This window comes from Oncorhynchus gorbuscha, linkage group LG14, assembly GCF_021184085.1.
Source record: "Oncorhynchus gorbuscha isolate QuinsamMale2020 ecotype Even-year linkage group LG14, OgorEven_v1.0, whole genome shotgun sequence".
Classification (NCBI taxonomy): domain Eukaryota; kingdom Metazoa; phylum Chordata; class Actinopteri; order Salmoniformes; family Salmonidae; genus Oncorhynchus; species Oncorhynchus gorbuscha.
Window position 1 is genome coordinate 24662423 of NC_060186.1, and position 25468 is coordinate 24687890.

Genomic DNA, 25468 nt, shown 5'->3' on the forward strand with positions numbered 1-25468 from the left:
GTTCCTCAAATGTGAAATCTGCTTCCAGGAAAAGCTGAGAGAATAGAGTCAATTAGCCAGAAGTCCATTTGGTTGTCTGCTAATTGGGCTCTGCTCTTCTACTCATTTTGTGTGTCAGAGAAACCCATTACATAATAGGACACACCTCAGCTTAACATGGTTCTTATCCTAACTGGTCTGCTTTAGGACTAGTCATAACAATGGGTGATATGTACTGAAGATCAAGAAACACACATTGAGACTAGTTCAGTTAGTATTTATTTGAGTTTCTCACAGCCAATAGACAAACTACACTGTGTACAAAACATTAACACTCCCCTCTTTACATGACAAACTGTCTAGGTGAAAGCTATGAGCCCTTATTGAGGTCACTTGTTAAAGCCTCTTCCACCAGTGTAGATGAAGGGGATTGAGATGGGTTAAAGAGTGATTTTTAAGCCTTGAGACATGGATTGTGTCATGTGTGCTACTCAGAAGATGAACAGGCAAGAGATTTAAATGCCCTTGAACAGGGTATTGCAGTACGTGCCAGGCGCACCGGTTTGTGTCAAGAACTGCAACACGTTTCCCCCTGTGTTTCAGGAATGCTCCACCACCCAAAGAACATCCAGCCAACGTGACAACAGTGGTAAACATTGGAGTCAACATGAGCCAGCATCCATGTGGTAGACTTGTAGTCCATGCCCCGGTGAATTGAGGCTGTTCTGAGGGCGACTAAATACTTGGAAGGCATCCTAATGCTTGGTATAATCTGTGTATAACAAAACACCAGACAATAAACCAGGGTCCACGGGGAAGTCCATAGGAAACATTAACCAATTAGTGCATTTTCAAATATTATAACTCAATGTTATTGGAACACAAACATTAAAACAGAGCAACAAAGTCTACATCTCACATAACACTTTATTCCCTACATAGACACTGGCAAGCCTATGGGGAATAGAGAATCACTTGAGACAGACATGATTATTCATATTTACAAATACCAAACACTTAACTGGATAAATTAAGGATAGTAACAGTGATATTCAAGAAGGTTCAATTGATGGTTAGTAAAAGAGCAGGTTGGACCCTTTAAAATCACATCAAAACTCCCCGACGTCAACCCTCTTGTCTCTGAACTTGCTCCTGGCCTTTGTCCGAGCCTTGAATGCAGCCGCATTGTAGAGATGCTGGAAAAGAAAACCGCAATGTTAACACAATAAGAGACAGGTTCTTTTTTTGCGTTGGTATATCCATTTGAAATGGTCAAAGAATTAACCCAATGAGTCCAACCGCGACATGATTTGCACTTCTAGCCCCCTTTAAAACAGTGTACGTGTCAGCTACTGACTGCTGGGTTGTACCATTGGATAAATTTGTAAGTCGCTCTGGATAAGAGCGTCTGCTAAATGACTTCAATGTAAATGTAAATCCATTTCTTCTGCATCCGTTGGTCTGCGTGATTAACGGAGGGGTGGGGTGAGCTAGAGCGGTGTTTGTGAGACATGGGCAGATTCCGAAGGGGCTGGGTCTTTCTACAAAAACTTCTGTAGAGTCCAAATGGTTTGAGCAAAAAAAGAAAAATGGCATTTGTCAAACTCATGAACGCAACATTTTATGTCAACTTGTTTTGTGATGCACTTGTAGATCTGGTTGTCCTGAAAATAAAGTGGTAAAACACTTCATGGTGAGGCTAAATATAAAGGGCTGGACATTAAAAGTCGGATGAGACACCAGCCAAAATCGTCTCGAGACTGATCGGGTTAATTGAAAGAAAATGCACTTGTGACCTTTTTCAAAAAGTTAGTAGAGTTCAATTAGTCAAAGGAAAGTACGCAGTCTAGTAAGGATACTTGCCCTTTCGAAACGGGAGATTTTCATGGACTTCAGTGTGGCCGCGTCAACCAGCATGGGGGGTCCCAGTTGAAACACGTCACGAACAAACTCATTGGCCTGTAGGTGGTAGTTCATGCCAGAGCCCACAAACTCCCTGAAGGCGTCGTAAGTCCTCTTCCTCACCCAGCTGTCGATGGTCATACGCTCGGTGCTGAAGCGGATTGTCTCAGTCTGAAAGTCTCTCTCCTAACACACACACACACACACACACACACACACACACACACACACACCAGCTGAGGCAAGGCTAAACTGTTCTGGATTCTCACAAGACAACAAAATGGGTAAACATTATTGATACCACGGGTAGATTAGGTTGGCAATAGCAACCAGCTGCCAACACAGGCACACAGAATTCCCACCATGAATCAGCAATGAGTCATCACATGAAATTCAAATTCTATTCACCAGACAGTGCTCATCTACTATTGTATAATCTGCCCGCTCACCTCCACAGCCTTGAGCACGTCCCTGAACACAGACCTCTGCTTCCTCTTGTCAGTCTTGGCACGGTGTTTGTTGCAGTCGGTGGCCAGAGAGTTGAGCTTGTCACACAGGGGCTCCCAGTCGTCATACTCAAACTCCTGAGAACGTCACAACAGAGCATGGGACAGTCATCACGCAAGTGTTTACAGATTAACATGCTATGCTGGCACTGCATTTCGGTAAAATTCCATTTTAATTCAGTACAGGATGGGGATGTGCACAGCCAGAAGAATATCCAAACTGGCGTTAGTATTCAAAATATGGAGTATTCATTTGAGCAAAAACTACTTATAGGTAGGTATATTTAACTGAAAAAGGCTTTCTCTACATTAAAATAACCATGTGACATTGTTACATACAAGGATAACATGACAAATTATAGAACACATTTAAACAGTTTATGAAGTGCCCCAATTAAAAAAATTAAAAAACTGTAGCCTTCACGTGTAGCTTGTTGGCCAATCAAAGCAGCTCCATGTTTAGCATATGTAGAGAGTTCACTAATGCAAGATGGAATAAAGTTACAGAATTATAAAAGTGACCAAAATGAGAAGGAGTAGGCTACAACGAGCAATTAACCCAGCTAGCTATTCAAGGCTACTCCAGCCAAAACAGGCTGAGGGAAGGCTACATGGGGATAAATAACAGCCAAGACGAGCTCTCTGCCACCGTCTGCTAGCGCCTATCTAACCGGCACTTCCCAGGATAAAAGTACACACCATTTTATATACAGACAACCAGTCAATAGTTTGGACACTACTCATTCAAGGGCTTTTCTTTATTTGTCATATTTTTTACATTGTAGAATAACAGTGAAGACAAGCGATGGCATGACATATGGAATCATGTAGTAACCAAAAAAATAAATAAATCCAAATAGATTCTCTTTTAGATTCTTCAAAGTAACCACCCTGACTTGAACCAAGCTTCATGGAAGTAGTCACCTGGAATGCATTTCAATTAACAGGTGTGCCTTGTTCAAAGTATAAATTTGTGTAATTTCTTTCCTAAATGCATTTGAGCCAATCAGTTGTGTTGTGACATGGTAAGGGTGGTATACAGAAGATGGTCTTTTACCAAATAGGGCCATGTCCATATTATGGCAAGAACAGCTCAAATAAGCAAATAGAAACAGACATGGTCAATAATGTGGAAAATTTGAAGAAGTTTGAAAGTTTCTTCAAGTGCACTCGCATAAAATCAGAACGCACTCTGAAACTGGCTCTCATGGGGACCGCCACAGGAAAGAAAAGACCCAGAGTTTACTATGCTGCGGAGGATAAGTTAATTAGTTACCAGCCTCAGATTGATGCATTTATTTGGGCTGCAGAGTTCAAATAACAGACACATCAACTGTTCAGAGTAGACTGCATGAATGAGGCCTTCATGGTCAAATTTCTGCAAAGAAATCACTACTAAAGGACACCAATAAGAAGAGACTTGCTTGGGCCAAGCAATGGACATTCGACAGGTGGAAATCGGTCCTTTGTTCTGATGAGTCCAAATTTGAGATTTTTGGTTCCACTTGCCGTGTCTTTGAGACAGAGTAGGTGAACGGATGATCGCCACTTGTGTGGTTCCCAAGAGAAGAATGGCGGTGGTGTGATGGTGCTACTCTGGTGACACGGTTTGATTTATTTAAAATTCAAGGCACACATATCTAGCACATTCTGCAGCGATACACCAAGCCATCTGCTTTGCACATAGCAGGACAATCATTTGTTTTTTTTCAACAGATCAATGACCTAACACACCTCAAGGCTGTAGAAAAAGCCTCAAATGAGCAGGTAAGTCCAAACTGTTGACTGGTACTGTACATTTAGAATGTCCGGATATCCAACAAATTCATGATACTGGTCGAATAGTGAAATCCCCCCCCATTTCCTAGTACAACGGGATTGAAAATCCAATGAGATTTGAACTTCCTAAATGAAATCTGATTGAATCTCCTGAATTTAAATGGAACTGAGCCACACAGACCAAAGAACAGGTGAGCACTTACAGGGTCCATGTCCCTAGCCAGCTCAAACAGCAGAGCGATGGTCTCTCCCGCTGCTATCCTCATGTTGACGTCATCATTCTCCAACAACCGGGGAAGTTTGGGCAGGTGCCTGAAAGACAAACATTTCAGTCAAAAACAAGTAGACTTCCTATTTAAGGCTTCCCAACGCCATGATATTTCCTTCATCCACACTGGTAAGACAACTGGATAGGTAAGGACGTCAGGAACACACATTCACTATATTGTTTTGATCAGAAGCATCCAAAGACCTATAGGCTGAAATGGACTGAAAGCCGTGTCCCAGAGGGACTTAAGAGGTTCGAGTTAAGTACATACTTGTGTGTGACTGCTTTGACCTGGCTGCCTGTGCAGATTGTGAGCAGCAGGGCCCAGGAGAGGAGGGCGTTGGTGTGGAGCAGGGTGGTCTGGGGGTTGAGAGAGGGGCGACTCCCATCCTCCTTCACATAGGAACGCATGAACAAACTCTCAAAGCTCTCCATGGTGGCATACACATCCTGGAGAGACCCAGAGAGAAAGAGGTTCACCATTTATGTTTAACCAGGGTGTGAGATTGGACTACGCAGTCATTTTGAGCGAGGTCTTAGTTTCTGTACCTTGTTTAAAATGCTGAACAGAATAAATGTTAGACAGAATGTCTCTTGGGCTGCTGAAGAATTTGGCAAAAGTAGTTCCACATACAATCAAGCATAGTCACATTGGAATGTCAAACATAGCCACATACCAAGATGTCATCTTCCGCCACCAGAGTGCACAGGCCCAAACTTGTTGCACACTATAAAAGAAACAAAGGGCCACTTATAAACTCAGCAAATAAAGAAACGTCCCCTTTTTCAGGACCCCGTCTTTGAAAGAACCTGTAAAAATCCAAATAACTTCACAGATCTTCATTGCAAAGGGTTTAAACACCGTTTCCCATGCTTGTTCAATGAACCATAATCAATTAATGAACATGCACACGTGGAACGGTCATTAAGATACTAACAGCTTAGACTGTGGGCAATTAAGGTCACAGTTATGAAAACTTAGGACACTTAAAAGAGGCCTTTCTACTGACTCTGGAAAACACCAAAAGAAAGATGCCCGGGGTCCCTGCTCATCTGCATGAACGAGCCCTAGGCATGCTGCAAGGAGGCATGAGGACTGCAGCTGTGGCCAGGGCAATAAATTCAAGTCCATACTGCGAGACAGGATGGACAGCTGACCGTCCTTGCAGTGGCAGACCACATGTAACACCCGCACAGGATCGATACATCCAAACATCACACCCACAGGACAGGATGGCAACAACAACTTCCTGAGTTACACCAGGAACGCACAATCCCTCCCATCAGTACTCAGACTGTCCGCAATAGGCTGAGAGGCTGGACTGAGGGCCTGTTGTAAGGCAGGTCCTCACCAGACATCACCGGCAACAATGTCACCTATGGGCACAAACACACCATCGCTGGACCAGACAGGACTGGCAAAAAGTGCTCTCCATTGACGAGTCGCGGTTTTGTCTCACCAGGTGTGATGGTCGGATTCATCTCACAGCAAGAACTGGCAAATCTGGTGAAGTCCATGAGGAGGAGATGCACTGCAGTACTTAATGCAGCCAGTGGCCACACCAGATACTGACTGTTAATTTTGATTTTGAACCGCCCCCCCCCTTGTTCAGGGACACATTCAATTTCTGTTAGTCACATGTCTGTGGAACTTGTTCAGTTTATGTCTCAGTTGTTAAATCTTGTGTTAATACAAATATTTACACATGCTCAATTTGCTGAAAATAAACAGTTGACAGTGAGAGGACAGTTCTTTTTCTTTTGCCGAGTTTAGCAAACCAAACCTATTTTAATGACCGGGTCCAGGCAGATACTCACAGCTTGTCTGGCTTGGATGTTGGCTGCTCCATCCAACAGAATGTTCTTGAAGATGGGTTTGAGGGTCTTGAACACCTCTTCGCTTTCAACGCCTGAGCCCAGCTGAATACACAGCAGACAGGCCAGGGAGGCTGCTGCACACTGCTCCGGTCCTTTACCTGATAGAGGGATTTGATTTATTGGGATCCCCATTAGCAACAGCTAGTCTTACTGGGGTCTGACAAAGCACACATTAGACAAGCCTTTACATGCATTTAAAAAACAGCATGTGCACATCTATCAGTTAGACAGACATGTCAGTACATAAGCAACAAGTAGGTCACATAGTGGAGGGGCATTGTATTTGTTTTTTGAAACCAGGTTTGCGGTTCACTTGCGCTATATAAGATGGAAGGGAGTTCCATGCACTCATGGCTCAGGATAATACTGTACATTTCCTTGAATTTATTCTGTACCTGGGAACTGTGAAAAGACCCTTGGGGTGACCCTCGTGTGCATTTAAGTTGCATCTGCAAATAATTGGGAATTTCAAACATGTTTCTTATAAAAACAAGTGACGCAGTCAGTCTTTCCTCAACTCGTAGCCAAGAGAGACTGGCATGCGGTGTCCCTAAACCGGGACAGTTGTTGCTCAATATGTGACTAGAATGACATTGTAAACAGCCAACTTTCCTGGACGTCGACATGTCTTATGAGCAGAAAGCTTCAATAATTGTTAATCGAACTGCTGTGTCCAATTTACAGTAGCTATTACAGCTAAAAAAATACAATGCTATTGTTTGAGGATAGTGCGCAACAACTAAACACTCATCCCATTAACCGGTTTGATACATTCACCTCTGAATGGTAGCTCTTGCTCTGGTTTGTCATCCTGGAAAATGTAGCATAGTTAGTGTTTGATAAAATCAATTTTGGGATCTACTGTTCGACCCTACTGCCACCTCACCAATCTAGATGAGAAGGTTAGTGTCTTTTCTGTAGGGAAGCTAATGAGCCATCATGTATGACATTCTTGGGAGTATCCAAACTCACCATATTATTTTTGTACGTTAACTATAGTTATGTATGGATGAGCGGGGCGGCAGGGTAGCCTAGTGGTTAGAGAGTTGGGCTAGTAACCGAAAGGTTGCAAGTTCATATCCTGAGTTGACATGGTACAAATCTGTCGTTCTGCCCCTGAACAGGCAGTTAACCCACTGTTCCTAGGACGCCATTGAAAATAAGAATTTGTTCTTAACTGACTTGCCTAGTTAAATAAAGGTAAAATAAAATGTACATGTATAACTTGACCATTTTGGCACATTTGGGCAAACTCCTGGCAGACCGGATACAAAATAGTGTAGAGATGTAATTCTTTACTGGATCAGTCTGAAATTGCACACTGCTGTCATCTTGTGGCCATCTAAATTACACCTAGAATCCTACATCACCACCTGGCCTCTTGCATTTCAAAGATGCAAACAAAAATAGAAAACACATGTTTTTATCTTTTACCAGATGTAATTTGTTACATTCTCCTACATTAATTTCACATTTCCACAAACTTCTAAATGTTTCCTTTCAAAAGGTATCAAGAACATGCATATAATTGAATCAGGTCATGAGCTGAGGGAGTTAGATGTGGGTGTTATTTTAGGCAGAAATTAAAATTTAAAAAAAGGTTCCAATCCTTGAGGTTAACTAGGTCTTTTGTTGCAACACTTGACCATATGACTGGACAATCAAGAAAACTTTTAATGGTCACGTATTCCAAAACAGACTGCAACACTTTTAGGTTTTCAGTGACTTCATTAGCTGTGGTTGATGATACGTATATGGTTTAGTCAGCACACATGACACATGCTTTGTTTAATGCCAGGGTCATTGGTAAAAATAGAAAGGAGTAGCGAGCCTAGAGAGCTGCCCTGCAGGACACCACACTTTACATGTTTGACAGAGAAGCTTCCATTAAAGAAAACCCTAGAGTTCAATTAGATAAATCTGAATCCACAATATGGTAGAGGATGAAAAGCCATAACAAAATGCAACAGGTTATGGCCAATAATATCAAAGGCTGCACTGATATCTAACAGTACTGCTCCCACAAACTTCTTAATATTCATTTATTTTCAACAAATAAGTAAATTGTGTCAGTGCAGTACATTTTGAGTTCCCTTCTCTATAAGTCTTAATTTGTACACAGAGAAGTAGCATTGGATCGATGTTTTTTTAAATTGCTCAGCACTGGCAGCCAGCCGATTGGTCTACTTTACCACTCTTGGGTAGCGGAATGACTAGCTTCCATCCAGACCTGAGGACTCACCACGCGCTCTCACCACTGGTGTCCCCCAGGGCTCTGTTCTAGGCCCTCTCCTATTCTCGCTATACACCAAGTCACTTGGCTCTGTCATAACCTCACATGGTCTCTCCTATCATTGCTATGCTGACGACACACAATTAATCTTCTCCTTTCCCCCTTCTGATGACCAGGTGGCGAATCGCATCTCTGCATGTCTGGCAGACATATCAGTGTGTATGACGGATCACCACCTCAAACTGAACTTCGGCAAGACGGAGCTGCTCTTCCTCCCGAGGAAGGACTGCCCGTTCCATGATCTCGTCATCACGGTTGACAACTCCATTGTGTCCTCCTCCCAGAGCGCTAAGAACCTTGGCGTGATCCTGGACAACACCCTGTCGTTCTCAACTAACATCAAGGCGGTGGCCCGTTCCTGTAGGTTCATGCTCTACAACATCCGCAGAGTACGACCCTGCCTCACACAGGAAGCGGCGCAGGTCCTAATCCAGGCACTTGTCATTTCCCGTCTGGATTACTGCAACTTGTTGGTTGGGCTCCCTGCCTGTGCCATTAAACCCCTACAACTCATCCAGAACGCCGCAGCCCGTCTAGTGTTCAACCTTCCCAAGTTCTCTCACGTCACCCCGCTCCTCCGCTCTCTCCACTGGCTTCCAGTTGAAGCTCGCATCCGCTACAAGACCATGGTGCTTGCCTACGGAGCTGTGAGGGGAACGGCACCTCAGTACCTCCAGGCTCTGATCAGGCCCTACACCCAAATAAGGGCACTGCGTTCATCAACCTCTGGCCTGCTCGCCTCCCTACCACTGAGGAAGTACAGTTCCCGCTCAGCCCAGTCAAAACTGTTCGCTGCTCTGGCTCCCCAATGGTGGAACAAACTCCCTCACGACGCCAGGACAGCGGAGTCAATCACCACCTTCCGGAGACACCTGAAACCCCACCTCTTTAAGGAATACTTAGGATAGGATAAAGTAATCCTTCTCACCCCCCTTAAAATATTTAGATGCACTATTGTAAAGTGGCTGTTCCACTGGATGTCATAAGGTGAATGCACCAATTTGTAAGTCGCTCTGGATAAGAGCGTCTGCTAAATGACTTAAATGTAAATGTAAAATGTAGGACAAAGAATGTATTCTAGTCCCAGATTAAAGATATGACAGGAGTACCTATAGAGTCAGCTACCATCCTCAGTAACTTTGAGGGGTTATAGTAACTACTGGACCAGAACTAAAGATTAAAACACTCAATACAACGTGGGTCTGTATTGGTATTCGGGGAATATGAAGCATGAATTGGTGAAAGCCTGTAGTAGCGGTAGTAGCCAACCTTTCTTGAGACAGCGCTCAATGCTGTCAGTGATGGTCATCCTCCTGTCTGAAATGAACTCGTACAGGATCCTAGTTGCCATGGCAGCCTTCAGCCCATCCAGGGCTCCCTGTCTGGTCTTGGCACTGTCGACGAGGTAGAACAGTAAAGACTTAGGCCTAGTATCTGCAGTAGCTTATGTAACAGCTACACAATTCAATTATCAGCAGCAATCTGTGAATGGAAAGGATGACGTCTTGTTGCATTGTGTTCATTATATAGCATCTCAGGTTTCGTCGACCCAGTCCTAGGCCTCTGGTTCCATCTCGTCTGAAAGTGAGACAGCTAACAGAGAAATAGCAGGTAGATCAGTTTCCCACAGTGGTTTAGACTTGCCTCTTATCCACAGTGCTGTCAATGAAAACCTTCAGCTTGTACTGTAAATCCTCCTGGGCTGTCTCCTCGCCAGCCTCCCCTCCTACACATATGAAGATGAATTACAACACACCCTGACGAGTTGTACTGGGCTATTCCCTTTGTAGATTGTATTATTTGAACCATTTAAGATAAAATAATAACATAAAAGGGCTGTAAGACATTTATAACTTGACAGGTCAAAAGTTTGTCCTTTTTAAAATATTTTTGACTTGCCCTTTGTTGTTACTTCATGACTGGGACACAGGCAAGCATATGTACATACAATCACATACCTTCCTCTGCCACACTCATGGCATCACTGAAGCTGCTGCAGCGGCTGAGGGTCTCGATGGAGGCATCCTCATCGCTGAAAGGCTGCACAGCTCCGTGCTGCCCCCCTGAAACGATTACATGTCCCACGCCCGACCCCCCAACAAATCATACATTAGGTCATGGTAGGTACAATGTGTGCATTTTACTCCAGGGGCTTAAGTAGTACACTTCCATGCAATCACAACACAGAACTTTATATGCAAAACCTTGACAGAACAAAAGCCAGATCGCTACCCTTATGGGATATGCACTTGATATTCTCTCCCCTCAAAGTCAAGGGCTCCACAGTCTTCTGCTGAATGTGCAAACAGCACAGCTCCTTGGGTGGGTAGCTGGCCAGGCAGTGACATAATCTAAACCCAGCTGGTGCAGTTTATTACGATAAGACTGTTCCCATCTGAGAGGGAGGGCCACACTGTCTGCTCTGCAGTGTGTAAACGTGACCATGTTCACGTGGCAATCCATTGCTTTCTTTTCAGACCATAGCACTGAACAAACTATTCTGAAAAAGAGGCAGACACCACCCAAATAGCTAGTCGATTAACACGATCCTGCTTCATAGCATAGCTGGCCCTATAAAACGTGTGCCAGCAATGTAGCTAGCTTGCTGTAATGTGAATAACTAGTCACCGAGCTAGCTAGTCAAGCGAGTGTTATATAACCATGACGGGATTAGATTAATCTGTTGTAATAGTTCAGTAGTAAACGTTAAGCACGTGCAGTTATGAGTAGGATTCGGTGTCCCACATTCAAAACTGATTGCTTTTGATAACGTAGTATCTGCCTTCCCAGTGAAAACTAGTTCAATGTAAACGTATTTTATGGAAAAGCATGTTGTACATTTCTGGACGATGCACCATGCTGCCTTGTTCAAAGCATGAGATGGGCGGCGGCGGCCCCCCCCCCCATCATCATCGTTTTTGCCAGCTGACGTCACGGCAGGCAAGTTCGTTGTGAAAAAAAACGTATTTTCAATGACGGCCAGGGACAGTGGGTTAAGAACGGCCGTGTTCGGGGTCGAGTGTGCAACCTTTCGGTTACTAGACCAACGCTCACTATGCTACAGCATAATCGAATCATCCCATTATTTGACCTGATCGACTGTCGATCTCATTCAAATGTTGTGGCGTCCTTCCAACTAAACTTCGTGTCCTCAAAACAACCTATCCTTTTACAGGAAGGGAGCCAAATAGAACTCGCTAAAAACTAACACATATGAGCAACACTAGCCAACGGACGATAGTTGCTAGGTAACAAATTCGTTTCAAAAGTCAGTCTAAAAACAAAACAATACTGTAATCGCGGTATCGGGGGTCGTTTCTATAATCACAATACTCATACAATAATATCGGCAAACAATAGGATGTTGAAGTTAATTAAAATTATTTTAACAGAAAGCGAGAGTTCTTTGTCTGGAAGCTCTGATTTCAACCACAAAACATGGGCAGCGATGCCACACTTTTGTAGTTCTGTTAGACATTACCGGTCGTTAAGCTCAACACGCTGTAAGAATGTACAGAACTACAACTCCTACAACGCACAAAACTCAAAACCACGAGAGTAGGCCAAAACAACCCGGTCTGTAGCGACTTTACTTACCCCTGGAACTCCTCTTCTTGGACCTTGGCATTTTCGTGCAGATACGTAGGAAAATGAGCAAAAATCAGCCGATACACGACCAGTTTTTATTAAACTGTCTCATAAATTGACAATCTTCCCGTGGTACGGTAGAGAAAAAGGAATTAAAAGCGATCCTGGAGAAAGACTGTTGGCGAAGACGATACATTTTCCCTCAAAAAAAAACTAGGGTTGCGTTAATGTGGTGAGGTTCTAAGTATTTATACGACCGACGTCACATGATCAAATATGGGTTTACCCCTGCACCACCGACCAATCATGTTGTATAAGTGTATGACGCGATGTGATTGGCATCTCTTCGCTGTCTGGGGGTTATGTTTTCTGTGGTCATGTTCTTTGATAGCCACATGAGGGTGCTGCTACCCTGTCCACAAAATCCCTGCCGTATCGGTCGTTGCTCTAGATTTCTTTGGAAGTCCAACTGATGTCACCCTGTAAAAGTTGAACATTGTTTAAGGTTAGGTAAGGGTTATGGTTAAGTTTAGGGCAGGGTAGGGATGTCCCAAGGATCCTGGATAGCACTAACCCGGATGAAAAAAGCACTATCCCTGGCCTAAAATCCTCAGTGGTGAGGTCTTCTGACTGAGTGGACAATGATGTACATAAAGCAGTGGAGGTTGCTGAGGGGAGGATGGCTCATAATAACATCTGGAACGAAGCCAATGGAATGGTATTTGATACCATTCCACTTATTAACACTCCAGGCAATACCACAAACCCATCCTCTAAAATTAAGGTTCCACCAACCTCCTGTGGTCATCTGCTCATAGATCTCAGGTTTCTTCACCAGCATGTCTTTGCCCATGCAACTGCGGTCTCAATTCCCAGGAGGGTCTCTGGAGTGAGCATCTTCCTGTGGACTTTGGAGGCTGCGCCAGTGCCTGATTGCCAGTGGAGGCAGTGGCCATGCGGGAGTCCAGCAGGCTCGTCATCATCACATCAATTTCTGTAGTCAGGTCCTTTGTGCGGGTCTCTGGAGACGCCATGGGTCCAATGCGGGCGGCTGTGACCTCGGAGCTCAAACCTGGAGGTCCAGCACCCTTCTTCTTCCCGTTCACGACAGTCCCCAAGAAGCCCAAACACCATCTTGTTGATGTTATCGGCAGGGCTCTCTAGGGGGCAGGGCAGGGGAAGCCCAGACCAGCCTCTCTCTCCTCAATGGCCTTATCAGCCTTCTGTAGCATTGAGTCAAGGTTGATGCTATAGCTATCCATGTCTAATGGATTTATGAAAGACAATCGGCGATGGCGGACTTTTATACATTTTGGAGCGTGCGTCATAATGGAACCCCAAATGACATCATATTACTTTTTGACCACATTGTCTGCTGCTTGCGTGTTTAATATTATACAATTATTTTTTTTGCAATCTGGCGTGCGGGATGTTTAAACAAAATATTTGCTATCAAAGAATCAGTGCTGAAACACTATAGCGGGTCACTGCCAAGCATAATGAAATAAAATCATCCGAATTTCAGAATGTTGGGGTCTCCCCCGTCCCCTGTGAAAGTTGTGCCCCTGTGCTAAACTGTGCAGAAACCATATGAAAAGGGTTGGTGACAATAAAATACCTATATTCATATTCTATCGACCGTTAGGCCTGTGTAAAACAGTTTGATTGCACTTACCAGCCAGTCGTCTTCTTCTCCGTGGATCTGACTGTATCACTGGTTGAAGATAAGTAGTACTTCAATCGCCCACAACCCACGCTACATACACTAGAGCATGGGCCCCATGAAGTGTGTGGGGGGAGGCATAACCTGTCAGGGGGACCTCCCCCAGAATGTTTTTGGGCATCCAAAGCAAATTTCCTGCATTTTTACACAATCTAATATGCCTTCTCCATTTAGAACAAAAAGTAAGCAACAATGCCCACAGTCATCAAGCTAGGTAAGAGGTCCTTATTAAATATGTTTAAGTGATTAATAAGACTGAACTAGATGTAAAGTAATTCAATAATAGATATTGTGTTGCACCTTTAACCAAATGCCTAACAAATGAGCAACTCTTGAAAAAATACAAATACTTTTTATTGGCTTTATTAAGATATCCTCTATATTACATTTTTGCCAGAACGACCAGCCAGCCCGAGTCTGCATGCCCGACCCCCACCAGTCTAGTCAATGACTAAACTCTCTCCCAAGACAATTTCCTTCCCAGTGTACACCTTAAATTGCTTTAATTCCAAGGGAAGGTTTGGAAACAAAACTAAAAACCACATACACCTCAAATATACATTAATACACAGAAACAGCAAATCCTCCATGTATTTAAACTCATAGGACTAATAGTACTGTAGAGCTCTTTTTACTTGCACACAATATAGCTGGGTCGCCCTGTACCTAGGGGTCCACCACCCTGCAGCGCTCCAACCAAACACACCCGACTCAACTTTAGGATCTTAGTGAAACATTTAATATTTGTCATGTTTTGTCTTATATTGTCTTGTCATTATGCTTTCCCTTCTGTTCGTTTCCCCCTGCTGGTCTTATTAGGTTTGTTCCCTTTTTCTATCCCTCTCTCTCCCCCTCCCTCTCTCTCCTCTCTCTATCGTTCCGTTCCTGCTCCCAGCTGTTCCTCATTCTCCTAACTCACTCATTTAGTCTTTTCACACCTGTCCCCTATTTTGTCCTCTGATTAGAGTCCCTATTTCTTCCCTTGTTTTCCGCTTCTGTCCTTGTCGGATCCTTATATGATGTTCGCTGTGCTGTGTCATTGTCTCGCCCTGTCGTGTCTTGTCTCCTTCAGATGCTGCGTGTGAGCAGGTGTCTAAGTCTGCTACGGTCGGTGCCTTCCCGAGGCAACCTGCAGTCAATGGTCGAGTCTCCAGTCTGTCCTCGTCACTACGAGTGGATTTAAGTTTTTTCATGTTTTGTTTTCGTCTTTAATTGTCCAGGAGATTGCTTTTGCCTTTTATTGGAATAAAGACTCTGTTTTCGCCAAGTCGCTTTTGGGTCCTCATTCACCTGCATAACAATATTGGTGTTGGGTGTGTTAGGCCAAGGCCAGAGTGACAAGCCACAGGACGGCAGACCACCAGGGCCAGGACTGAGTACCTCAGCAGTAGGAATCTTCCCTGACGTAGGCATGTTTTCAATACAGACTCCTTTAGTCGTAGGCCGTCATTGTAATTAAGAATCTGTTCTTAACTGACTTGCCTAGTTAAATAAAGGTTAAATAAAGAAATAAAGTTGTACTGTATTCCATATAAGGCATCCAGGCCTTATAAAAGTTGCCCAGTATACCCTTAATCTGGTAATAAATAAAATCTAGTAATACATAACTTGACATTGTGGGAGGATAACCAACATTTCCAAGCAAACACAAACAGGGAGAAGGGGGAATCAAATCAAATTGTATTGGTCACACACCTGATTAGCAGATGTTATTGCGGGGGTAGCGAAATGCTTGTGCTTCTAGCTCAAGACAGTGCAGTAATATCTAACAAATTACACAACATATACCCAATACACACAAATCTAAGTAGGAATGAATTAAGACTATTGGCTTATGGATGAGCGATGTCAGAACGGAACGGACTAAGGTACAGTAGAATAGTATAGAAAACAGTATATAGATATGAGATGAGTAATGCAAGATACAGTGCCTTGCGAAAGTATTCGGCCCCCTTGAACTTTGCGACCTTTTGCCACATTTCAGGCTTCAAACATAAAGATATAAAACTGTATTTTTTTGTGAAGAATCAACAACAACTGGGACACAATCATGAAGTGGAACGACATTTATTGGATATTTCAAACTTTTTTAACAAATCAAAAACTGAAAAATTGGGCGTGCAAAATTATTCAGCCCCCTTAAGTTAATACTTTGTAGCGCCACCTTTTGCTGCGATTACAGCTGTAAGTCGCTTGGGGTATGTCTATATCAGTTTTGCACATCGAGAGACTGAAATTCTTTCTGGACTTTGACTTGGCCATTCTAACACCTGGATATGTTTATTTTTGAACCATTCCATTGTAGATTTTGCTTTATGTTTTGGATCATTGTCTTGTTGGAAGACACATCTCCGTCCCAGTCTCAGGTCTTTTGCAGATTCCATCAGGTTTTCTTCCAGAATGGTCCTGTATTTGGCTCCATCCATCTTCCCATCAATTTTAACCATCTTCCCTGTCCCTGCTGAAGAAAAGCAGGCCCAAACCATGATGCTGCCACCACCATGTTTGACAGTGGGGATGGTGTGTTCAGGGTGATGAGCTGTGTTGCTTTTACGCCAAACATAACGTTTTGCATTGTTGCCAAAAAGTTCAATTTTGGTTTCATCTGACCAGAGCACCTTCTTCCACATGTTTGGTGTGTCTCCCAGGTGGCTTGTGGCAAACTTTAAACAACACTTTTTATGAATATCTTTAAGAAATGGCTTTCTTCTTGCCACTCTTCCATAAAGGCCAGATTTGTGCAATATATGACTGATTGTTGTCCTATGGACAGAGTCTCCCACCTCAGCTGTAGATCTCTGCAGTTCATCCAGAGTGATCATGGGCCTCTTGGCTGCATCTCTGATCAGTCTTCTCCTTGTATGAGCTGAAAGTTTAGAGGGACGGCCAGGTCTTGGTAGATTTGCAGTGGTCTGATACTCCTTCCATTTCAATATTATCGCTTGCACAGTGCTCCTTGGGATGTTTAAAGCTTGGGAAATGTTTTTGTATCCAAATCCGGCTTTAAACTTCTTCACAACAGTATCTCGGACCTGCCTGGTGTGTTCCTTGTTCTTCATGATGCTCTCTGCGCTTTTAACGGACCTCTGAGACTATCACAGTGCAGGTGCATTTATACAGAGACTTGATTACACACAGGTGGATTGTATTTTTCATCATTAGTCATTTAGGTCAACGTTGGATCATTCAGAGATCCTCACTGAACTTCTGGAGATAGTTTGCTGCACTGAAAGTAAAGGGGCTGAATAATTTTGCACGCCCAATTTTTCAGTTTTAGATATGTTAAAAAAGTTTGAAATATTCAATAAATGTTGTTCCACTTCATGATTGTGTCCCACTTGTTGTTGATTCTTCACAAAAGAAAATACAGTTTTAAATCTTTATGTTTGAAGCCTGAAATGTGGCAAAAGGTCGCAAAGTTCAAGGGGGCCGAATACTTTCGCAAGGCACTGTAGGTAAACATTAAGTGACTAAGATACGGTAGAATAGTATAGAATACAGTATATACATATGAGATGAGTAATGCCAGATATGTAAACATTAAGTGACTAAGATACGGTAGAATAGTATAGAATACAGTATATACATATGAGACGAGTAATGTCAGATATGTAAACATTATTAAAGTGACTAGTGTTCCATTCTTTAAAGTGGCCAGTGATTCCTAGTTTATACCCATAGGCAGCAGCCTCTAATGTGCTAGTGATGGCTGTTTAACAGTCTGATGGCCTCGAGATAGAAGCTGTTTTTCAGTCTCTCTGTCCCAGCTTTGATGCACCTGTACTGACCTCGCCTTCTGGATGATAGCGGGTTGAACAAGCAGCTGCTCGGGTGGTTGTTGTCCTTGATGATCTTTTTGGCCTTCCTGTGACATCAGGTGCTGTAGGTGTCCTGGAGGGCGGGTAGTTTCTCCCGGTAATGAGGCATTAAGCTAGGTAAGAATCTGTAGACACGCGGAGATAAAAGAACATAGTCTTTGCCAGAATTCAGCCAGCCTTCACAAGACCATAGCATATGCAAATATGTCCCCTTTTGTGTTTTACAACTTCAGCAGAGGAATTACATTTATGAGTAATTCCGTTTCACTGGCATATATAGCAGGTTCTACGGATGGCCTTAAATTGCAGTAATTTATGTCTGAGATGATATGTACAATCAAATACTTCTGTGTCCATTCATCATCAATAGCTTCTACCAGGCCTTCCACACATTTTTGTTGTACATGTTGTGTATCATCAGAAAAGTCTCTATCAACCCTTGATACAGTTTGTAAATCAACTTCAGAGGTTTGTCAGACTGCCTTAAAATAGAATCAGGCTTGTCCAGTGTTTCCTGCACAGAGAGAATAAAGTGTATCTGCACAAATTCACCTCACCTACATCAGACTTGTCTTTCCTTGCTGCCTGGCCCTGCTGAGACTGTGATATGGCCATTTCTTGGAGAGACTCCTTCCCCTCCAGGAGACAGTCAAACATGATGACAACAATGTGGAGCTTTTATTCTTCTCACTTTGCTTGGTGAGGTAGATTGCTGCTATAACTTGATGACCCTTCACATACGTAACCATTTCCCTGGCTCTCTTGTAGAGGGTATCCATTGTTTTCCGTGCCATGATGTCCTTGAAGAGCAGCACAGCCAATGGGTGTGATGTGAGGTTAGGACTCCTCCACTTTAGACCAAGCAGCCTTCATGTTCCCAGCATTGTCTGTCACCAGTGCAAATACCTTCTGTGGTCCAAGGTCATTGATGACTGCCTTAAGCTCATCTGCAATGTAGAGATCAGTGTGTCTGTTGTCCCTTGTGTATGTGCTCTTGTAGAAAACTGGTTGAGATGATGTAGTTAATTATTACTTGCCCACAAACATTCAACCACCAATCGGAGATGATTGCAATACAGTCTGCTTTCTCTATGATTTGCTTGACCTTGACTTTTTATTTATTGTTAACTAGGCAAGTCAGTTAAGAACAAAGTCTTGTTTGCAATGATAGCCAAGGAACGGTGCCTTGTTCAGGGGCAGAACAACAGATTTTTACTTTGTTAGCTCAGGGATTCGACCTAGCAACCTTTCGGTTACTGGCCCAACGCTCTAACCACTAGGCTACCTGCCGCCCCAGAACTTTGTTGAACTCTGCATCCAGCAAATGAGTAGATAAAGTATGTCTGGTTGGATGGGTGTATGCTGGGCGAAGAACATTCAGAAATCTCTTCCAATACACATTGCATGTGAGCATCAGAGGTGAACCAGTTGCATACACAGCTTGAGCAAGACATTCATCAGCATTTCTCTGACTACGTTCCTCCATTGAGTCAAAAAAACTTCTGATTCCAGGAGGACCATGAGCTGTTGCTATGGATAAGGTGTCTGATTCATCATTTTCACCTCGAATAGAAGTAGGGAGGGACTTTTGTCAGAGGTTGCTTGTTGTGATCGCTGAGCGAACTTTATGCACTTGGCCAGATGATTCTGCATCTTTGTTGCATTCACATATGATTTACCACAGTATTTGCAAATGTACACAGCTTTTCCTTCTACATTAGCTGCAGTGAAATGTCTCCACACATCAGATACTGCCCGTGGCATTTTCCTGTAAAGATTATAATTTTTTTGTTGTAAAAAAAACAAATACAATTCCATGAACAGATAAATAGTTAAGCAGTTCGAATACACAACTCCTTTGTAAGATAAATGTTTTTAAATTAAACATGTATGGAAACAGGTGAATTAACTCTCCTGTTAGCAGGCTCAAGCAAGCTAAAACCCACATGGTAACAAAAACTAAATAGCAGAAATTGTTAACAAGTTAGAAACTATTTATACACACTTTGCTGTAGGCTACTATTTTACTAGTTAACGAAAAATAATGTATGTGCTATAAAATATATTCACCCCACCCAGTATTGTAATCAAAACTTACCAGGAAGCATGTAGTCCTTGACTCAGACAGTGTAGTATTGTGGGCTCAATAGTATCTCATTAGTGTGCAAGATCTTGAGAATGCACTGCACATGTGATGGAAGCAGAGGTTTGCAATTCCATTGAATTGGGGATATTTTAACCAAAATATGCCACAATACCTATACTTGCCTTATGTGTATCCCACAAAAAAAGGTTCACTGTTATAAGCTAACTTTTTTTGATGATTTAAGCTAAATTCCCTAAATTCCAGGGTTTAACATCCCATGGAAAATTTCCCGGAAAGTTTCCGACCCTTTGCAACCCTAGCGCCTCATTGAAATAGAGTAGGCTGCCTACATGGGCGAAGAATCAAGTGGCAGTTAACCTGAATATGAAATAACTTCAATATGATTGGACTGTAGTTTACTACAGTGTCTGTAAATAAATATTGTTAATGGAAAGAATTGGAGGGAGCTCAACCAATGTGAGTCGAAGTGCAATCCAAAAATATAGTCATTGAAAACGAAAAAGTCACAACTCGCACATAGGTTAGGCTACTATGGTGAGCGAGCGTTGCGTCTTTTCATTTTCAATAAATATTGATTACCCATTCATTTGTCTCTGCCTGCAAGTCATCCTCCCAAAAGGTAGGCCAATGCCAGTGTCGCTGTCATCATTCTCGCTGCTTCCAGTTTAGTAGCCTAACCTGCGAGATCAGGTGCGAGTGTGATCTCAAAATAGAGTAGGCTATAGCCTATGCATGGGTGGAGAAGCACTGTCCGTTATCTTTCCAAGGAAATGTACTTCCATAATAGGCCTATGATTAGGCTATAGTTTACTACAACAGAATGAGTCACAACAAAACATGTTATAACTGTGTATGTGTGTGGTAGGCTAATTGACGGTACTTGTCACAGGGGAAGACTCCAGATGATGAGGCATATTTCCAGGAGAACATACTATTGCTTGCCTCTTGACATCGTTTCTTGTGTTTTGATTGATTGTGTGTTGTTGAGTTGGGGCTAGAAGATAACTAGTTGTGTGGTTGAATATCATGGGTGCCTGCTAAAACTGACGAAGGGGATTTCCTTAGGGAATAGAATATAATATTATCGTTGCCCATTTTGAAGGTGGATAACTGAATTGCTCTATCCAGTCTCAGAGAGACTTTTATCAGTCATAGACTATACCTGCAATATAGTCACAACCTTTACCCACTACACCAAGCAGGTTGCTATGGCCTGTATAGAAAGGGAACAGACTGGCGAGCAGGTATATTATGTATTATATTTGGAAGGGGATACATTTGATAGACATTATGAATATTCCAGTCCCATCAGATTGTACAATTGTGCCCTAATATTTGAATAACTATCAATTTAGAAGAATAGATTAAATAGAAGTATCATTGCTTTGTTTTTCTAAATAAGCTGACTAACTGTTATCACTGGGTTGACGTGTACCTTCTAAATAAACTGACTGACTGTTATCACTGGGTTGATGTGTACCTTCTAAATAAGCTGACTAACTGTTATCACTGGGTTGATGTGTACCTTCTAAATAAGCTGACTAACTGTTATCACTGGGTTGATGTGTACCTTCTAAATAAGCTGACTAACTGTTATCACTGGGTTGATGTGTACCTTCTAAATAAGCTGACTAACTGTTATCACTGGGTTGATGTGTACCTTCTAAATAAGCTGACTAACTGTTATCACTGGGTTGATGTGAACCTTCTAAATAAGCTGACTAACTGTTATCACTGGGTTGATGTGTACCTATTTGGAGTTTCTCACGTGTAGTTAAAAAAAACTCTGTCATTCCAACAGACCAATTTGGTTTCAATTTCGACCACATTAAAACACTGCTCTGATGTTTACGGAAGACACTTGGAGTCGGTCCGACATACAGCAGGCAGAACGAGTTTTAAGAATCAGAAGAACACTCGCTCATTCACCGCAAATATATAACTTAAAACTTCGCCAACTTGCGCAGGCGTAGTACACATTTTTGGCGTCAATTGAGAAAATAGTATGCTTATTGGTCATAGTATGGATATAGTTCAGGGATGTTGTACTAAATTTGCCAAAATATGAAGTATACACATCGAGGACACTGTTTACGTACTTTAAGGCCCATAATGCAATTGTTCCGGAAATGGGCGTGGCTCAGTGTTTTTAGATTTGAAGAACATGGCGCAAAATATGCAGCCGAAGTACACAAAATTATGACAAATTTTAAGAAAATGTTGAGCAATGTAATACAGTAATTACTTTTCAAATAAGTTACCTTACACGTTATGTTGGCTGACAATTTGTTAGCTACGCTGTCCTTACGAACCATATCATTACAGCATGTACCGGTATGCTAGTTGGCTACTTATACATCAAACTTGCCAGTATATTAACTATAGGCTATCTAACTACCCGTGGCATAGGTGTATTGACTTGATTATTCCCGTCATTCTTTGTTCACCTAAATGTTATAGTCGTTTTGCGTTCTCAATTGATATTCGGGTGCTTTTGTAAATTCGCTCTGGCTATCTACTCCGATTTCGCCTGAGTAATGTTATACCTCAGAGCAGAGTGCAGAATAATTAATTTACGAACGCTCAACACCGGTTGAATATGGCGGGTGTCAGTAAACCTCGGCAAAAAAAAAGCGTTATTAAATTGTTGCCAGCAGCACATTTAGTCACCAACGCTCTGGATAACATGACAACTGCCTAACCAGCTGTGCTAGGGTGAGTAAAATGGTCAGTGGTCTCATTTGTTTCTGGAGGTAGCTAGCCAACGTTAGCTTGGGTGCTTGACTGCCGTTGTAAGGTCAGAAACGCTCAAATAAATCAACCCTACTCTTTGGCCCTAGCGTCCAGTGTGCACACCGAGAGCGAAACGCTCTGAATTTACGAGCCTACGCTGGCACTCCAGATTGAATTTAAGAACCCATCCGAAGTTGTAAAATGTCTAACTAGTCATTTGTTATGCTAACAAGCTAGCAAGAGGTTGCATAGCAACAGCATCAACTTCCCGTAAACAGGCGAATAGCTAATGTGCTCAACTGAAAGGATACTAAAACGTATACTAAAACGAACTATAGTATATACTCATATATAGCATGTAGTATTTACGCATTAAGTATGTAGTATACAGTATGTTAGTATGTGTTTTCGAACACAGCTTGGGTTTTAGTGATGGCATGTTTATAGTGGTTGTTGCCCTGTCCTCCCCTCACAAAGAGAAACATGGAAGAGATGGTGATGCATCCATTTTTCATCACACAGTCATTCACCCAGAAAATACTTGTTGGGATGGGGTGTAGACTTTACTGTCCTTTATCCTGTCAGGTCCTGAAGGACGCCTCACTGTCCTCAGCTGTTTGTCTTCTATGAGAGGACCATCTCTACCAGCACTCATGGTTCACCCAAAGCCCAAATCGCCATGACTTGATAGGTAATCATGACACTAATGGGCAGTTTCCCAGACATATATTTAAACCTAGTCCTGGACTAAAAAGCATGCTCAAGAATCCCAATTGAAAGTGTTTTTTACTCCAGGAATACGCTTAATCTGAGTCTTGGAAACTCCTTGTAAGTGCTTTACATTGTATGCGGCTAAATCACCGATTGGAGTACCACAAGCTTGTATACCCATTGGCGCAAAGCAGCCATTTTGTGTCAAAAGTCTCAGCCCTCTGCTCCACCAGGTGACCAGTCGCCTGTAAGCAGTGGACAGCATCCCTATGAGCCGGGTGCTGGGCTTCGGAAGCCAAATACCTGCAGGATCACTTCTCTTCCTGGGCTAGACAGCAGGGTGGATATGTACGTACAAACAGATGTATATTGCCTATAGTACTGGAGTTCCACCTTGATCCTATCAATGATCTACAGCTGACAAAAATATCAATGCTATTTTGTGAGATGTCGAGCAACAATCAATAGTTTTAATTTCTCTCTCAACAGGAGGAAGCTTTTGTGAATGATGATGATGAGGAGGAAGTCGACTGAGCCAGAGGGATTTCCCCCCATTCTATACCCCCATTGTCTTATTCCCGATTATCCACTCTTGTACCAAATATGCACTTGTGCATTTTCTGTCATGGATCAGAATTTGATTGGTGTAATTATAGGCTAAAGGGAGTTTCCACAATTGTTAAATCTATGACGGGAAAGGGTGGATAATTGGAATCTAGCTCTCTAGCCCTAGCCCTAACCTCTAGAGAAGTTTCAACTCAGGCTAATGTATTGCTATTATTGCATGCACAATTAAACATAGCTTTTTCACAAAGAAACATGTACATAGAAATATAGATGACTGTCTTTCAGAGCCATAGGATATGAGGGAAACTGTTCATCTCAAGCCCCATTCCATCTTATGAATTATACATTTATATGATATAAGAATGTATATGAAAGTACAGTATTCAGGTGTTTTTGTTAAAATATTTTAATTGGGACTATAGGAATGTAAAAAAAAAGACAAATCTGTTGAATGAAACATTTACTTGTATTTTACATTCTATTTAGTTATTAACTTTTTTATTGTAAGAATAATGATGATGAGACTGCGTACCATTGATCAGTTTCACCTGTCCTTGTGCTTGTCTCCTCCCCCCTCCAGGTGTCGCCCATCTTCCCTATTATCACCTGTGTATTTATACCTGTGTTCTCTGTCTTGTTTTTTTGCCAGTTTGTCTTGTTTGTTCAAGCTTACCAGCGGTGTTCCTGTCAACGCCTATTGTTTCCAAGCCTTGCTCTACTAGTCCTCCTGGTTTTGACCGATGCCTGACCCTGCACCTTTGCTCCACCTCTGGATTACTGAACCCTGCCTGACCCTGAGTCTGCCTGCCGTCCTGTACCGTCGCCTAACCCTTGATTTTTGACCCCTTCCTGCCTTGACCTGTCTTTGCCTGCCCCTGTTTGCTACAATAAACAGGGTTACTTTGACAGTCTGCATCTGGGTCTTACCTTGATTCTTGAAAAGGCTATACTGTCAGATCCAAATACTGTTTACATAAAGCAACATTACCAAAGATGTCAACATTGCAGACCTCCAGGACATGTCCTCAGTTGATCCAGAAATGGAACCACTATATGGTTAAATCATGACTGGACCAAAGACTTGGGCAGCTACTGTAGCCTACGTATACTGTATGGAAGTGCTTCTATTCTGAGTGGTATATGGTCAAACAGTAATTCTGTGTGCTGAATCTATGCATTGGAATATCTACCTTGTTTAATAAGAACAATTAAACAAATTCCATGTTATGATTATAGTGTTCAATGTTAACACGGATTTAGACAGCTTTGTGACTGTTTGATTTGTTAATTAATTTTTTGAATACAAATAGATCTACTGGGCTCCTGAGTGGCGCAGAGGTCTAAGGCACTGCATCTCAGTGCTAGAGGAGTCCCTACAGACCCTGGTTTCGAATCCAGGCTGTTTCACAACTGGCTGTGATTGGGAGTTTGCACAATCGGCCCAGCGTCATCCGTGTTTGGCCGGTGTAGGCCGTCATTGTAAATAAGAATTTGTCCTAGTTGTCCTGACTTGCCTAGTTAAATAATAAAAAATACTGAAAAGACTCCTAACATTGTGTGAAATTATTTATGACCAGCATGGTAATTATACTGAAATGCAATCTCAAGATCATCAT

The 25468-nt window shown here is 42.5% G+C and overlaps 1 protein-coding gene and 1 long non-coding RNA gene across 2 annotated transcripts; one reads left to right on the forward strand and one right to left on the reverse strand.

The window, feature by feature from the left end:
• Positions 1 to 240: 240 nt before the first annotated feature.
• Positions 241 to 12420, reverse strand: LOC123994676 (interferon-related developmental regulator 1-like). The gene is made up of 11 exons (XM_046297573.1): positions 12203 to 12420; positions 10564 to 10668; positions 10250 to 10331; positions 9875 to 9999; positions 6253 to 6410; positions 5112 to 5162; positions 4706 to 4884; positions 4370 to 4478; positions 2331 to 2465; positions 1843 to 2067; positions 241 to 1175 (listed from the first exon to the last, which is right to left on the reverse strand). Exons 1-11 carry the CDS (start codon positions 12231 to 12233, stop codon positions 1089 to 1091), a joined length of 1287 nt encoding a protein of 428 aa, XP_046153529.1. The 5' UTR covers positions 12234 to 12420; the 3' UTR covers positions 241 to 1088.
• Positions 12421 to 21740: 9320 nt separating this feature from the next.
• Positions 21741 to 25293, forward strand: LOC123994678. Its single transcript, XR_006831693.1, has 4 exons — positions 21741 to 22556; positions 23160 to 23265; positions 23519 to 23633; positions 23775 to 25293. It is a non-coding gene; the product is annotated as an uncharacterized LOC123994678 (long non-coding RNA).
• The last annotated feature ends 175 nt before the right edge of the window (positions 25294 to 25468 follow it).